Source organism: Lepidochelys kempii, chromosome 23, assembly GCF_965140285.1.
Source record: "Lepidochelys kempii isolate rLepKem1 chromosome 23, rLepKem1.hap1, whole genome shotgun sequence".
Classification (NCBI taxonomy): domain Eukaryota; kingdom Metazoa; phylum Chordata; order Testudines; family Cheloniidae; genus Lepidochelys; species Lepidochelys kempii.
In genome coordinates this window covers 16204276-16216655 of record NC_136402.1, presented here as the reverse complement: position 1 = coordinate 16216655, position 12380 = coordinate 16204276, and the positions used below count along the sequence as shown (strand labels likewise).

Sequence of the window (12380 nt, the reverse complement as noted above, 5' to 3'; positions counted from 1 at the left end):
GTCTGTCCATCCATCCCCATACACCCCCTCTGCCTGCCTAGCCCCATAGCCCTCTCCGTCCAGCCCCATGGACCACCGTCTGTCCATCCATCCCCATCCACCCCCTCTGCCTGCCTAGCCCCATAGCCCTCTCCGTCCAGCCCCATGGACCACCATCTGTCCATCCATCCCCACCCACCCCACCCATCACTGGTGCTGTAGTTAAAAGGAGGGGGGCTCAGGAGGGGGCGCTCCTCCCTTACTGGGATGGGACCCATGGATGTGGGGGGCAAGGAAGAAGAGCTAGTTCATCCTATGGCTAATGGGGGTGCGATGGTCCCTGTTTCTGTCCGTGGTGGAGGGGGGGTGGCTGCTAAACCAGCATGGCCCATCTGTGATGCCCCTCACTCCTGGCCCAGCCCTGCCGGTGCCCCTCACTCCCGACCCGCAGCCCCCTGCTAGCCCAGCCCTGGGCTCCCCCCAGCCCCGCCGGTGCCCCTCGCTCCCGACCCGCAGCCCCTGCTAGCCCAGCCCCGCCGGTGCCCCTCGCTCCCGACCCACAGCCCCCTGCCAGCGAGTGAACAGGGGGTCTCCAAAGCAGCTGGTGGCTGCTGAGTGCTCAGGTGGGGCCTGGGCCACGCAGCCACTCGGAGGCAGGTGGCCCGCGGAGGGGCCGGGCTCCTGGCACGTGGCCTGGGCAGATGCGGCAGGATTAGGCTGGGACCAGAAATAGAGAGTTGGCTCCGGGATTAGCTGGGGGGCGGCGAGATGGGAGCCAGGGATATAGCGCAGGGGAGGGGCTGGGGATGAATTCCCAGCGTCAGCCCCTCCCCAGTGCCCCTCACTCCCGACCTGCAGCCCCCTGCTAGCCCAGCCCCGGGCTCCCCACACCCCCACCGGTGCCCCTCACTCCTGACCCGCAGCCCCTGCTAGCCCAGCCCCGGGCTCCCCACACCCCCACCGGTGCCCCTCACTCCTGACCCGCAGCCCCTGCTAGCCCAGCCCCGGGCTCCCCACACCCCCACCGGTGCCCCTCACTCCTGACCTGCACCCCCTGCTAGTCCAGCCCTGGGCTGCCCCCAGGAGCCGTGTCGTGGTTGACGGTAGCAGGGCGAGCTGCGAGCAGCGAGATGGATGGGCAGGGATGGCAAAGGGGGGGCACAGATGGACCCAGTGGGGGACCCGTGTGCTAGCCTGGCTGTTCTGAGCCGCCAGGGCCCAGCCTCCGACGCTTGTATGGAAGTTTCCCCAACAAACCGCTGACCCGGACATCACCAGCAGGGGGCAGAGGAGCCCGGCCACGAAATGGGACATGGGGGCTTCTGCCTCCAGGGGGCGCCAGCTCCGGCTCTGGGTGGGGAGTGGGGGCTAGTGGTTAGAGTAGGGGGGCTGGGAGCCAGGACTCCTGGGTTCTCCCCTCAGCTCTGGGTGGGGAGTGGGGGCTAGTGGTTAGAGCAGGGGGGCTGGGAGCCAGGACTCCTGGGTTCTCTCCTGGGATCTGGCTCCTGAGCCAGAGGAGGAATTAAACCCAGCCCCGAGGTCTGCGGCCCACCTGGGGATTTGGGGACCTTTTATAGCAGTCGGGAGAGCTGAGCTGGGGGGACAAGCAAATTCTCCATAGCAACCAGGGGCGGGGCTGTTCCCACAGTCTAGCCTCCGCCCCCGGCAGTGCCCCCCTGCACCCCCACGTTGGGATCACCTGGATAAGCCCCGGAGACTCCAGCCCGCCACTGGCAGCATCCTCCCCCGCTGGTTGTGGCTTCTCACCGTTATTCCCGGCAAGAGACTCACCTAGCAAACTGTGTGAGAACCCAGGAGTCCTGGCTCCCCCCCCCTCCAACCACTAGACCCCGCTCCCCTTCCAGAGCCTGGCAGAGAACCCAGGAGTCCTGGCTCCCAGCCCCCCACGCTCCATCCACTAGACCCCGCTCCCCTCCCCAGCGGGGGAGAACCCAGGCGTCCGGGCGCGGGGCGGAGCGCGCTGCAGGCTGGTGCCCTGCTGCTCCCCAGTGGCCGGGACGGGGTCTCGGCTGGGCGGGGCTCCCCGGTGACTTTCCCTCCCGGCCCCACAGGTTCTGGTTCCGCCCCAAGAGACGCCCCCCCCACCCCCAACCGCGCCATGGCCACCCGCTGGGGCGTCTGCTCCGCCGGCAAAATCAGCCACGATTTCCTGGTGGCGCTGGGGACCCTCCCGGCCACCGAGCATCAGGTCAGGGCTGGGGTGGCAGGGGGGTGCGGGTGGGGGGCAGGGCAGGGCGAGCGGGGGGTGCGGATGGGGGGCACCGGCAGGGCGAGCAGGGGGTTGGGGGGGCAGGGCGAGCAGGGGGCTGCGGGTCGGGAGTGGGGGGCACTGGCAGGGCTGGGGGGGAGGGTCTAGAGGCTCCCAGCCCCCCCCCCTCTAACCACTAGACCCCGCTCCGCTCTCAAAGGCAGGTACAGAACCCAGGAGTCCGGGCGCTGCGGGGACTCAGCCCCACGGTCCGGAGTTCAAAGTCTGAACTTTCCCCACCAACGTCCTCCGCCCCCGGCCCCGCGGGTTCTGGATCTGCTCCAGTTCTGGCGCCCAGCCCCCCCCCCGTGTGCCCCCCCCCGTGTGCCCCCCCCCGGGAAAAGCAGCCGCCGTGTTCTGGTGGCCTTGGGGCTCCTCTGGGCCAGGAGAACCCGGTGGGGGGCGGGGCAAATCACGGGGGTCCCAGCAGGAGGAGTTCTGGGGGGGCCCAGCCCATGGCTCAGAGGGATCCTGTGGGGGCTGTAGTGGGAGGGGTTGGGGGAAGACTGAGAATAGATTAATGGGGACCTGTGGGGGCATATGGGGGGACTCTCCAGAAACAGGGACTCTGGACTCCTGGGTTCTGTTCCTGGCTCTGGGAGGGGAGCAGGGTCTAGTGGTCAGAGCAGTGGGGGCTGGGAGCCAGGACTCCTGGGTTCCGTCCCCGGGTCTGGGAGGGGAGTGGGGTCTAATGGTTAGAGCAGGGGGGCTGGGAGCCAGGACTCCTGGGTTCTTGGTTCAGTGCTTGGTGACTGGCTGGGGGGTGGGTTCTGGGGGGGTCCCAGCTGCCGCATCCCCACTTTAACCTCCCCCCCAGGCTGTGGCCATCGCTGCGCGTGATCTCGCCCGGGCTCAGGAATATGCCCAGAAACACGGGATCCCCCGAGCATACGGGAGCTATGAGGAGCTGGCACAGGACCCCGACGTGGGTGAGCCCCCGGGGGACCCCCATGGGACCTGACCCGGGGGGGGGGCAGGACACGGGGCCTTTCCCCTCTAGGGGGCGCTGGCTCCCATCCGGCCCCAGGGCAGGGAAGGACTGGCTCAGGGGGGTGGGGAAGGGGGCCCGGGGCCTTTCCCCTCGGGGGAGAGTCTGTGTGTCCAGGGATACCTCTGGGGCAGGCTGAGACCCCTAAAGTGTGGGGACTGACCTGGGAGGGGTGAATGGCAGCACGAGGGGTGACCTGGAGCCAGGACACCTGGGTTCTCTCCCTGGCTCTGGGAGGGGAGTGGGGTCCAAGGGTTAGAGCTGGAGGGGGGCTGGGAGCCAGGACTCCTGGGTTCCACCCCCATTTCACACTTCCCATGGCAGACGTGGTCTACGTGGGGGTCATAAACCCTGAGCACCTGCCCGTGGGGCGGCTCTTCCTGGGGGCCGGGAAGCACGTGCTGCTGGAGAAGCCCCTGGGGATGAACACGGCGGAGGTGAGGGAACTGGCACAGCTGGCCCAGAGCCAGGGGGTCTTCCTGATGGAGGTGAGTGACCCTCTAGAGCCCCCCTGCAGCCCAGCGCCCCCCAGCACCGGCCTGGGGCATCAGGGCCGGTCCTGACCACTCAGGGAGAGCACCCCGCGGGGCCCCCGCCCCGCTCCCTGAAGCCCAGCACCCCCTACTGGGCCCCCTGCCCCGCTCCCCTCAGCCCAGCACCCCCTGCCGGGCCCCCCCACCTCGCTCCCAGCACCCCCTACTGGGCCCCCTGCCCTGCTCCCAGCGCCCCCTGCTGGGCCCCTGCTTCCCTCACCCCAGCACCCCCTGCTGGGCCCCTGCCCCGCTCCCTGCAGTCCAGTGCCCCCTGCTGACCCCCACACCCGGCTCCCCACAGCCCAGCACCAAGCCAGTTACGGGAACCTGAGAAGACGGCCAGGGCTTTTGACGGTGCTCAGATCTCCCCACGCCGCGCCCCTCGGTTTTGCCTTGTAGTGTTTTCTGTGTCCGTCTGCAGTGCGGCTTCATGCCACCCTCTGTAACGTGTCGCCGTCCCGCGGCGGCTACGCTCGCACCCAAGGCTCTGGCTGCCCAAAGGAGCTTCCAGTTTGCAAGAGGACCCGTCTCCCCCTGGCTCGTCCAGCTTCTGGGCAGCCCGTTTTGGGAGCCAACCGACAAGGGCCGGTTCTCTCCGGCCACGCCCGAGTACAAATCGTTTTAGACCCATTAGCGGTTTACTCGGCACGAGGGAGCGGAGTGTGGGAGGGGGAGTCTCTGGACATGGCTGCCCTCCTGGGGCCCTGCCTAGCCCTCCGCGGCCTGGCACCCCCAGGACCCACTCCCCTCTGTGTGTCCCCCCCACCCGCCAGGCGTACTGGACCCGATTCTTCCCAGCCTCAGAGCGGCTCCATTCCCTGCTCTCCCAGGGAGCAGTGGGGGAGCCGAAGGTGGTGAGGGTCGAGTTCGGGATTCCCCTCTTGGGCTGCCCCCGGCTGGTGCAGAAGGAGCTGGGGGGCGGCGCCCTGCTGGACATCGGCTGCTACTGCGTCCAGTTCACCACCATGGTCTTCGGGGAGGAGAGACCGGAGTCCATCCTTGCCTCGGGCTTCCTTCACCCCACCGGTAATAGGGGCTGCGGGTCGGGAGTGAGGGGCACCGGCAAAGCTTGGGGAGCCCCAGGATGGGCTAGCAGGGGGCTGTGGGTTGGGAGTGAGGGGCACCGGCAGCGTTGGGGGGGGGCTGCGGGTCGGGAGTGAGGGGCACCGGCAGCGCTGGTTCTAGGCTCCCATCCTGCTCTCTCCTTCCCAGGCGTCGATGAGATGTTGTCCGTCATCCTGAACTACCCGGGGAAGCGCCAGGCCGTGATCACCTGCTCCATGGTGACCTTGCTGCCCAACCAGGCTGCCATCAGCGGCACCAAGGGCATCATCCAGGTGCCTTGGGGGGAGAGCGGGTGAAACTGAGGCACACAGAGGGGAAGGGACTCCGCAGTGTGGTATAGATCCCAGGAGTCCTGGCTCCCGGCCCCCCCCCCGGCTCCAACCGTCAGATTCTTTGTTCCCCCGGCAGCTCCCGGCCCAGATGTGGAGCCCGACTGAGCTGGTGGTGAATGGGCAGCACGAGGAGTTCCCCCTGCCCGCCCCCTCCCAGCCCCTCAACTTCACCAGGAGCACCGGGCTTCGCTACGAGGCCCAGCACGTGCGCCAGTGTCTGCTGAAAGGTAACCGGGGGTTGGGGGGGAGGGCACTGGTGTGGGGAAGGTCGAGGCCCCTCCCCCCGGCACTAACCAGCGGGGGCACTGCTGTGGGGAAGGTCGCAGCACCTGGATACCTGGATGGGGGCACTGCTGTGGGGAAGGTCGCAGCGCCCAGCATATCCAGCGGGGGCACTGCTGTGGGGAAGGTCGCAGCGCTGGAGCCCCCAGCTGGGGCAGTGCTCTGGGGAAGCTCACAGTGCTAGAGTCCTCAACTGGGGGCACTGCTCCGGGGAAGCTCGCAGCACCTCCCATACTGACACCCCTCCCTTCCCCCCAGGCCTGAGGGAAAGCCCCATCGTGAGCCTGGCTCACTCGGAGCTGGTGGCCTCCATCATGGACGAGGTGCGGCGGCAGGTGGGGGTGACGTATACCCAGGATCGGGCCTGACCCCCACTGCCCGGGAATGGGAGTTGCTGCCGGGACGCCCGGTGTTTTGGATGCGATTTAATTTGGGTTGGTACAAGCAGCAGCAGTGCGGAGCTAGGAGGCGCAGGCTGCTGGGCGGTGTTTGACATGGTGCCGGGCGACGGGAACACTAGAAAACCCGAGAACAATAGAAAATTATCGCGTGAAATGGATTAAAAACTGGCTACCGGAGAGTTCTGACTATGCACCTGTGCGTGGGGAACCACCATCGAGCAGGGGGGTTTCCTGCGAGGCCCTGGGCCCTGTGTAAGCGGGGGAATGGTCCCGCCGTTGTGGGGAACTTTCCTGGCTTATACCCGCCCCGGTGGGATTGGCTGGCGAAAGGATCTGAGTCCTCGCTCCCACTGCCTTTACCCAGCGGCCTGCCTGACCTCGAGGGCTCCCCTTCCTCCCTCCCGTGCGGCAGAGTCCTCAGAACCCCGGCAGGGCTGGGCCCCGGACCCCTGCGGGCTCGACCCCCAGTCTTGTCGTGGTCACTTCGGACAGGGGCGAGGGTGTCCCCACTCCGGGGCACTGTCTCTGCACCGGATGCTTCCCTGACCCACTGATCATTACACAGAGTTCAGAGCACGTAGAAAGTAGGAAACAGCAACTCATAAGAAAATAAGGAAAAGATGGGGAAGGTGAAAGGAAACAAGTCACCTGTCCTGTGGCCCGGGGACCCCACTAAAGGTGCCTCTGGGATGTCAGGGAAGTTCAGCCTGTACCTCACCCGTCCCAGGCCCTGGCCGTGCTGCAGGGACGCTGCGGGTCGGACGCTCGCTCTAGCTCTCGGTGGCCACATGCCCTCAGGCTGTAGGTGGCAGGACCCTTCTTCCCAGCGTTGCCCCAGCCACATCGGGGTTACGACCCCCCCAAGTCTGGCCTGCAGGGCCTCTTGGCAGGGGGCGTCTCCCTGCACTGGGCCCAGTGCCCAGGGTTCCCTTCGATCCCCCCAGCTGCTCACCGCACCCGGCTCCAGACTGCCCCAGCCCCAGCCCCGCTCTGCCTCCAGCTCCCTGGGCTGCTGTTCTGGCCCCTCTGTCTGGCCCAGCTCCACTCCCCAGCTCTGCTCGGGCCCGGCTCCCTCCTTAGCTCGGCCCCGCTCTGGCTGGCCCAGGCAATTCCAGCTCACAGAGGGGACGGGACCCCTCTGGCCTCCTGATTAGCCCCCCTGTTTCTGGGGCCCGTCAGCCTCAGGGTCCTGACGTCCCATCGACCCTTCCCCTTTGAGTACTGGGAGCTGGCCACCACCTCCCCCGCCACTGAGTGTTAGGAAGGGGACGAGAGTCCCCTTTTCACCTGCGCTCGCTCCCAGCTTGATCCAGAAACCAGAACGTCGTCCCTGACCCCGTTCGCCGCCGACACACGGCCTGCGGGCGGGGGGCATAACGCCGAGCCCGGGACAGGGCCCCAGAGCCCGGGGGGGCGCCGGGGGCCAGCGACCCGCCTGCGTTTTCACGGGGCGCCGTCCGGGAGCAGAGAACGCCGGCCCCATGCACAGGCTGGGGGTTGCCCTCCGGGGCAGCCGGGAAGGATGTGGGGCGGGGGGGGTACCCAGCCGCACCTGAGCCCCCCCCGGGCGGCACTGGGGCCGAGGGGCTGACGGGGGATCCCCCCCTGGGAGCAGGGAGGGGGTTCGGCCTCCGGATCCGGCCCGGGGGCGACGCTGCGCCCAGCTCTGGGGCCTGCGGGGCCGGGGGGAGGTGGCGACGTGGCCGAGGGGCCGGCGTGTGGGGCGGTGGGGGAGGGGGATCGGGGAAGGCCCTGCAATGTGTGTGTGTGGGGGGGGTCGCTTGGGAGGAGGTGGGGGGCCCTCGTGGAGACCGAGGAGCCCCTTGGGTGGGGGAGGGGCCTGTGGTGGGGGAGGGGCAATTTGGGGTCCCATTTCCTGTGACCCCTTCTGTATGGGAGCATGGGGGGGTTCCCCCTCATTTACATAACTCAATATACACTGAGTGGGCGGGGCTTGATGTGGCCCCCGCCCTTTCGGGGGGGTTGGCTCCACTTCCGGTTTGGTTGCCCATCATGGCGGCCTTCTCGACGGCTACCACGGTCACTTCCGGTCTGATCCGCCTTTGAGTCACCCTGTTGTGCCCGCCTCTTGTCGTCACTTCCGCCCTTCCTTCCTGGCCGCCTGCCCTCCTTCCCACTGGTAGCGTCACTTCCGGCGCCGCGCTGCCCTTAATGGCGGCCCTGGAGCTGCCTTCACTTCCCGCTTGCGCTCACTTCCGCCCCTGCGCGCCCCGCGCCGGAAGGGGAGACCCCGCGGTGTGCGCGAGGCGGAGCCTCTTTCCCGTGCGGCCGGCGAGCATGGCGGAGTTCAAGGTGCGCGCGGGGCCCGGAGGCCCCCCCCCCCCGGGCCTCTGGGGCCCCCCCGGGGCGGGGCGAGTGAGGGTGGGGCCCCCCTTCGCTTCCTCGCGCTGTGTGGGGAGGGGAGCCTTGGGCAGGTGGGGGGCAAAGGGAGCCCCAAAGGGGGGAGGCGTATGGGGGGGCAGGGGGCTGTGAGGGGGAATGGGGAGGGGCAGGGGGGCTGTGGGGTGGATGGAGGGGTGGGGGGCTGTGTGGGGAGGGGCAGGGGGGCTGTGGGGTGGATGGAGGGGTGGGGGGCTGTGTGGGGAGGGGCAGGGGGGCTGTGAGGGGGAATGGGGAGGGGCAGGGGGGCTGTGTGGGGGGCTGTGGGGTGAATGGAGGGGTGGGGGACTGTGTGGGGAGGGGCAGGGGGGCTGTGGGGTGAATGGAGGGGTGGGGGGCTGTGTGGGGAGGGGCAGGGGGGCTGTGGGGGGGGGAGGGGGGCGGGGGGGGGGGGCTGTGGGGTGGGAGGAGGGGCGGGGGGGCTGTGGGGTGGGAGGAGGGGCAGGGGAGCTGTTGCGGGAGCCTTGGGCAGGGCGAGTAGATTGGGTTGGGCAGAGAGGATGTGGGGGGCTGAAGTGGAGCCTCCACTTTGTGGGATGCGAGACCCCTGTAGTGCCACGTGGAGCCCCCCAGTGGGATTCTAGTGGTGCTGGGGGCAGCTCCCCTGCGAGTGGGGGGCCCCCAGAGCTGGCTGGTGCTTCCCCAGCACAAGCACCCCCCTCGTTCACCCTATCTGGTGGGACCTGGGACCCCCCCAAACTGATGACCTTCTCCCCTTTTCCCTCAGGTTCTGGTCATCGATGGACGTGGCCATCTTTTGGGGCGCCTGGCAGCCATCGTGGCCAAGCAGGTCCTGCTGGGTGAGTGTTGCTGGGGGGGTGCCCCCCAGGCCTGGGATCCCTCCCCCTGCCTGGACCCTGCTCCGCTGGAGGGGGTCTGTGATGATGCTGTCTGTGTTTGAGCCTCACGACCGTGAGAACACCCCATCCATGCACTACCATCTGAGACTGCTCCCCGAGGGGCCAGGACGCCTGGGTTTTCTCCCCTGGGAGGGGAGTGGGTGGGGAGGGGGGAGGCAGGACTCCTCGGTTCACTCCCTGGTTCTAGGAGGGATCTAGTGGGCAGATGAGGGGAGGAGGCCAGATTCCTGGGTTCACTCCCTGGCTCTGGGAGGGGAGTGGGGTCTAGCAGGATAGAGCAGGGGGCTGGGAGCCAGGACTCCTGGGTTCTCTAGGTCCATGCTGTTTGCTAAGGGTGGGTCTCCTGATCCTGCTATTAAACACTCCAGTCTCCTCTGCCTCTCCTGCCGCCCCTGGCCTGAGTCCATGGCGATGGGCTCAAAGCAGGAGCCCGAGTAACTTTGCAGCCCTGAATCCCCTCCCCCCGCCTGGCGGTCCCTGGGCTTGTGGCGATTCCGCTCCACATCGGTGGCGTGGCCAGCGTGTCCCGCCCTGGGCCTGCACGGCCTGGAACCCCCCGCGTCGCTGTGCCCCGGCTCCCCACTTGCCATGCGGCCTCGTTAACGTCCTGCTCTGCCTTCCTCCCAGGGCGCAAGGTGGTGGTGGTGAGATGCGAGGGCATCAACATCTCCGGGAACTTCTACCGCAACAAACGTGAGTGCTACCGTCGGGGCCGGGAGCCAGGACGCCGGGGTCCTTTTCTGAGCCCCCTTTTCCCTTGCAGCTTGGGTACTGGTTTACCTAGCACCAGTTCCTCCTCCCCTTGGTCCGTTGCAGGCAGAGAAGGGGGCAGTGCCCCACAGTATGATGGTAGTGTTGGAGGGTGTGGGACCCCCCTATGGTATTGAGCGCTGCACAGACCCTGTCCTGACTGGCTCACGAGCTCTCTACCCTGAGGGTGGGAGGGGAAACTGAGGCCCGGGGAGGGGGCGTCCTCCCCCGAACTCAGTAGCCAAACTGGGCCTGGGACCCAGGCATCCGGGAGAGTCGCTCCCTGGCTGACCCCGCTCTGCTCTCCTTCCAGTGAAGTACCTGGCCTTCCTCCGCAAACGCATGAACACCAACCCGTCCCGCGGTCCCTACCACTTCCGCGCCCCCAGCCGCATCTTCTGGCGCACGGTCCGAGGTAACAACCCCCCATGCTTGGGCTGGGCTTCAGGGGACAGTACGGGGGGGGGGCCACTGAGGTGCCGCTGGGGGGCAGGGAACAACCACTGCGCAGGGGCCTGAGCCACACCCATGATCCATCCCGGGGGAGGGGGCAGAGAATAGCAACAGCAGTGTGTCCCAGACACGCCCCCTATGGAGCCTGAGGGGCAGCGACCCACAGCGCAGGGCACCTGGGCCACACCATGATCCATCCCCTGTGGGCCCTGAGTGGGGCAGGGAACAGCCACAGCACAGGGCCCTCTTATCTGTCCCCCATAGAGTTTGGGGGGCAGAGGGCAGTCTCAGAGCAGTGTGTCCCAGCCCCGCCCTTATGGAGCTTGGGGGGCAGAGACCCACAGCGCAGAGCGCCCCAGCTGCAGGCCCACTCCCAGCAGCTGGTCTCCTCTCCTTGCAGGGATGCTGCCCCACAAGACCAAGCGAGGCCAGGCCGCCCTGGAGAGACTGAAGGTCTTTGATGGGATTCCGCCCCCGTACGACAAGGTAACAGTGCCCCCTGGGGGCCGCAGGGGGGATGGGGGGCCCGTGTCCATGATGTTCCATCTACCTACATTGTTTGATGCTGGGTGAGAAAAATTTTGACTCTGAGACACGCCAGACCCGCTCTTCTGCTCTCACTCTGAGATAGCGCGTTCTCTCCCCCCCGTGCAGAGGAAACGGATGGTGGTACCCGCTGCTTTGAAAGTCGTACGCCTGAAGCCGACGCGCAAGGTACGGCCCTCCCAGAGCCCCGTTTCCACACGGGAAATGGGGCAGGAGGTTGAAACCTGATTGAAGGCAGCACTGTCATGAGGCAGGTAGTTCCACAGCCTGTCAGAACAGAGGACTCCTCAAAGGCAAAACTCGGGGAGCCATTAACCCATGGGACTACTTGCAACATGGTACTAGGCCAGGGCCAACTCCAAGGCAATATATTCACTTGCCAGTGGTATTAACCTTGGGAACTGGCGCCCACATGATATTGGAGACCAGCAATTCATCAGAGGTAATGGGTTTGTTAGGTAGTGTGGTGTTAACCTATGGGACTACTTGCCACATGATTCCTTGGTCTTCAATATCATGAGGCAGCTAGTGGCCAGTCATGGGACAGCCTTGTTCAGTGCAGGTGCCATCTGTCCAGTGATGCCCTGGCCACATCCAGCCAGTGGCTGTGCCCTACCCGGTGCTGGGAGCTGGCACCTAGGGCGGTCGGTGATGATGCTAACTCACTTCTCTTCGAGTCTCACGACCATGAGACAACCTCCTACATGCACTACCATCTGAGACCACCTGGGGCGCAGCACGACCTGGCTTAGTTGGGATCCTGCAGGAATGGGGGCTGGTGGGTTAGAGCAGGGTGTGGCGGAGGGGGGTTGGGAACCAGGACTCCTGGTTCTCTCCTGACCCGTCTCTCCCCTGCCCCCGCAGTTTGCCTTCCTGGGGCGCCTGGCCATGAGGTTGGCTGGAAGTACCAAGCCATCACCTCCACCCTGGAGGAGAAACGCAAGGAGAAAGCCAAGCTGCATTACAACAAGAAGAAGAAGCTGATGGTGAGTGTCTCCGGGGGTCATGGGGCCTCGAACAGTCCCCCTTTGAGAGGAGTCGCATCTCGGCACTGGGCGAGGGGTCCCCATAGGATCAGCCCCGGTGCCCCACCCCAGAGGGGCTGCATCCCAGTGCCGGTCCCCATTACCCACCCCGCAGGGAGATGGGCCCATTCCCTGGGGGCTCCCCCGAATCTCGGTCTGATTCCTCCTCCCTGGGCGTCTCTTCCAGAAACTGCAGAAGCAGGCGGAGAAGAACGTGGAAGGCAAGATCGCCAGGTACACCGACGTGTTGAAGCAATACGGCATCTTGGTCTGAGCCTTGAACCTCAATAAAACCAGCCCCTCCACTTCCGCCCAGCCCCTCCGTGCGTCTCTCACAGGGCCCAGCTCCGGCTGCCTGGCCTGGGAGGCCGGGCCGCTCTGGGGCTTGGCTGGGCCGGCCAAATCCCCTCCCACGTAGCACAGAACTAACCCGCTTCTCCCCGCACTGAGCCCGCGGCTTTGCACCCCTCCCGGAGCGGCCCTGGGCCGGGACCAGA

The 12380-nt window shown here is 66.8% G+C and overlaps 2 protein-coding genes and 3 non-coding genes across 6 annotated transcripts; all 5 read left to right on the top strand.

Annotated features, from left to right (window-relative positions):
- Positions 1 to 1986: 1986 nt before the first annotated feature.
- LOC144929721 (trans-1,2-dihydrobenzene-1,2-diol dehydrogenase-like) lies at positions 1987 to 6028 on the top strand. 2 transcript variants are annotated; one of them, XM_078850151.1, is made up of 7 exons: positions 1987 to 2188; positions 3066 to 3177; positions 3561 to 3724; positions 4600 to 4795; positions 4982 to 5106; positions 5243 to 5393; positions 5707 to 6028. In XM_078850151.1, the coding sequence occupies exons 1-7, from the start codon at positions 2099 to 2101 to the stop codon at positions 5814 to 5816; spliced, it is 948 nt and encodes a 315-aa protein (XP_078706277.1). In that variant the 5' UTR covers positions 1987 to 2098; the 3' UTR covers positions 5817 to 6028. The 2 variants fall into 2 exon arrangements, with proteins under 2 accessions (XP_078706277.1, XP_078706276.1); XM_078850150.1 differs by having other exon boundaries at positions 4543 to 4795.
- Positions 6029 to 8062: 2034 nt separating this feature from the next.
- RPL13A (ribosomal protein L13a) lies at positions 8063 to 12193 on the top strand. Its single transcript, XM_078850140.1, is given in 9 exon segments — positions 8063 to 8162; positions 8977 to 9049; positions 9737 to 9802; positions 10173 to 10274; positions 10713 to 10798; positions 10967 to 11026; positions 11723 to 11741; positions 11744 to 11844; positions 12071 to 12193. Coding segments are annotated over 9 exon segments (609 nt in total). The 5' UTR covers positions 8063 to 8147; the 3' UTR covers positions 12158 to 12193.
- Positions 9121 to 9200, top strand: LOC144929816 (small nucleolar RNA Z195/SNORD33/SNORD32 family). The gene has a single exon (XR_013634967.1). It is a non-coding gene; the product is annotated as a small nucleolar RNA Z195/SNORD33/SNORD32 family (small nucleolar RNA).
- On the top strand, positions 10840 to 10909 carry LOC144929817 (small nucleolar RNA SNORD34). Its single transcript, XR_013634968.1, has one exon. It is a non-coding gene; the product is annotated as a small nucleolar RNA SNORD34 (small nucleolar RNA).
- On the top strand, positions 11500 to 11584 carry LOC144929809 (small nucleolar RNA Z195/SNORD33/SNORD32 family). Its single transcript, XR_013634960.1, has one exon. It is a non-coding gene; the product is annotated as a small nucleolar RNA Z195/SNORD33/SNORD32 family (small nucleolar RNA).
- Positions 12194 to 12380: the final 187 nt, after the last annotated feature.

What these genes read in the sequence shown, in the direction of transcription:
- LOC144929721 (XM_078850150.1), top strand. Translation starts at nt 2,099, where the DNA reads ATGGCCACCCGCTGGGGCGTCTGCTCCGCCGGCAAAATCAGCCACGAT. An exon ending in GCACCAAGGGCATCATCCAG is followed by an intron (nt 5,107 to 5,242) that starts GTGCCTTGGGGG and finishes TTCCCCCGGCAG; the next exon opens with CTCCCGGCCCAGATGTGGAG. An exon ending in GCGCCAGTGTCTGCTGAAAG is followed by an intron (nt 5,394 to 5,706) that starts GTAACCGGGGGT and finishes CCTTCCCCCCAG; the next exon opens with GCCTGAGGGAAAGCCCCATC.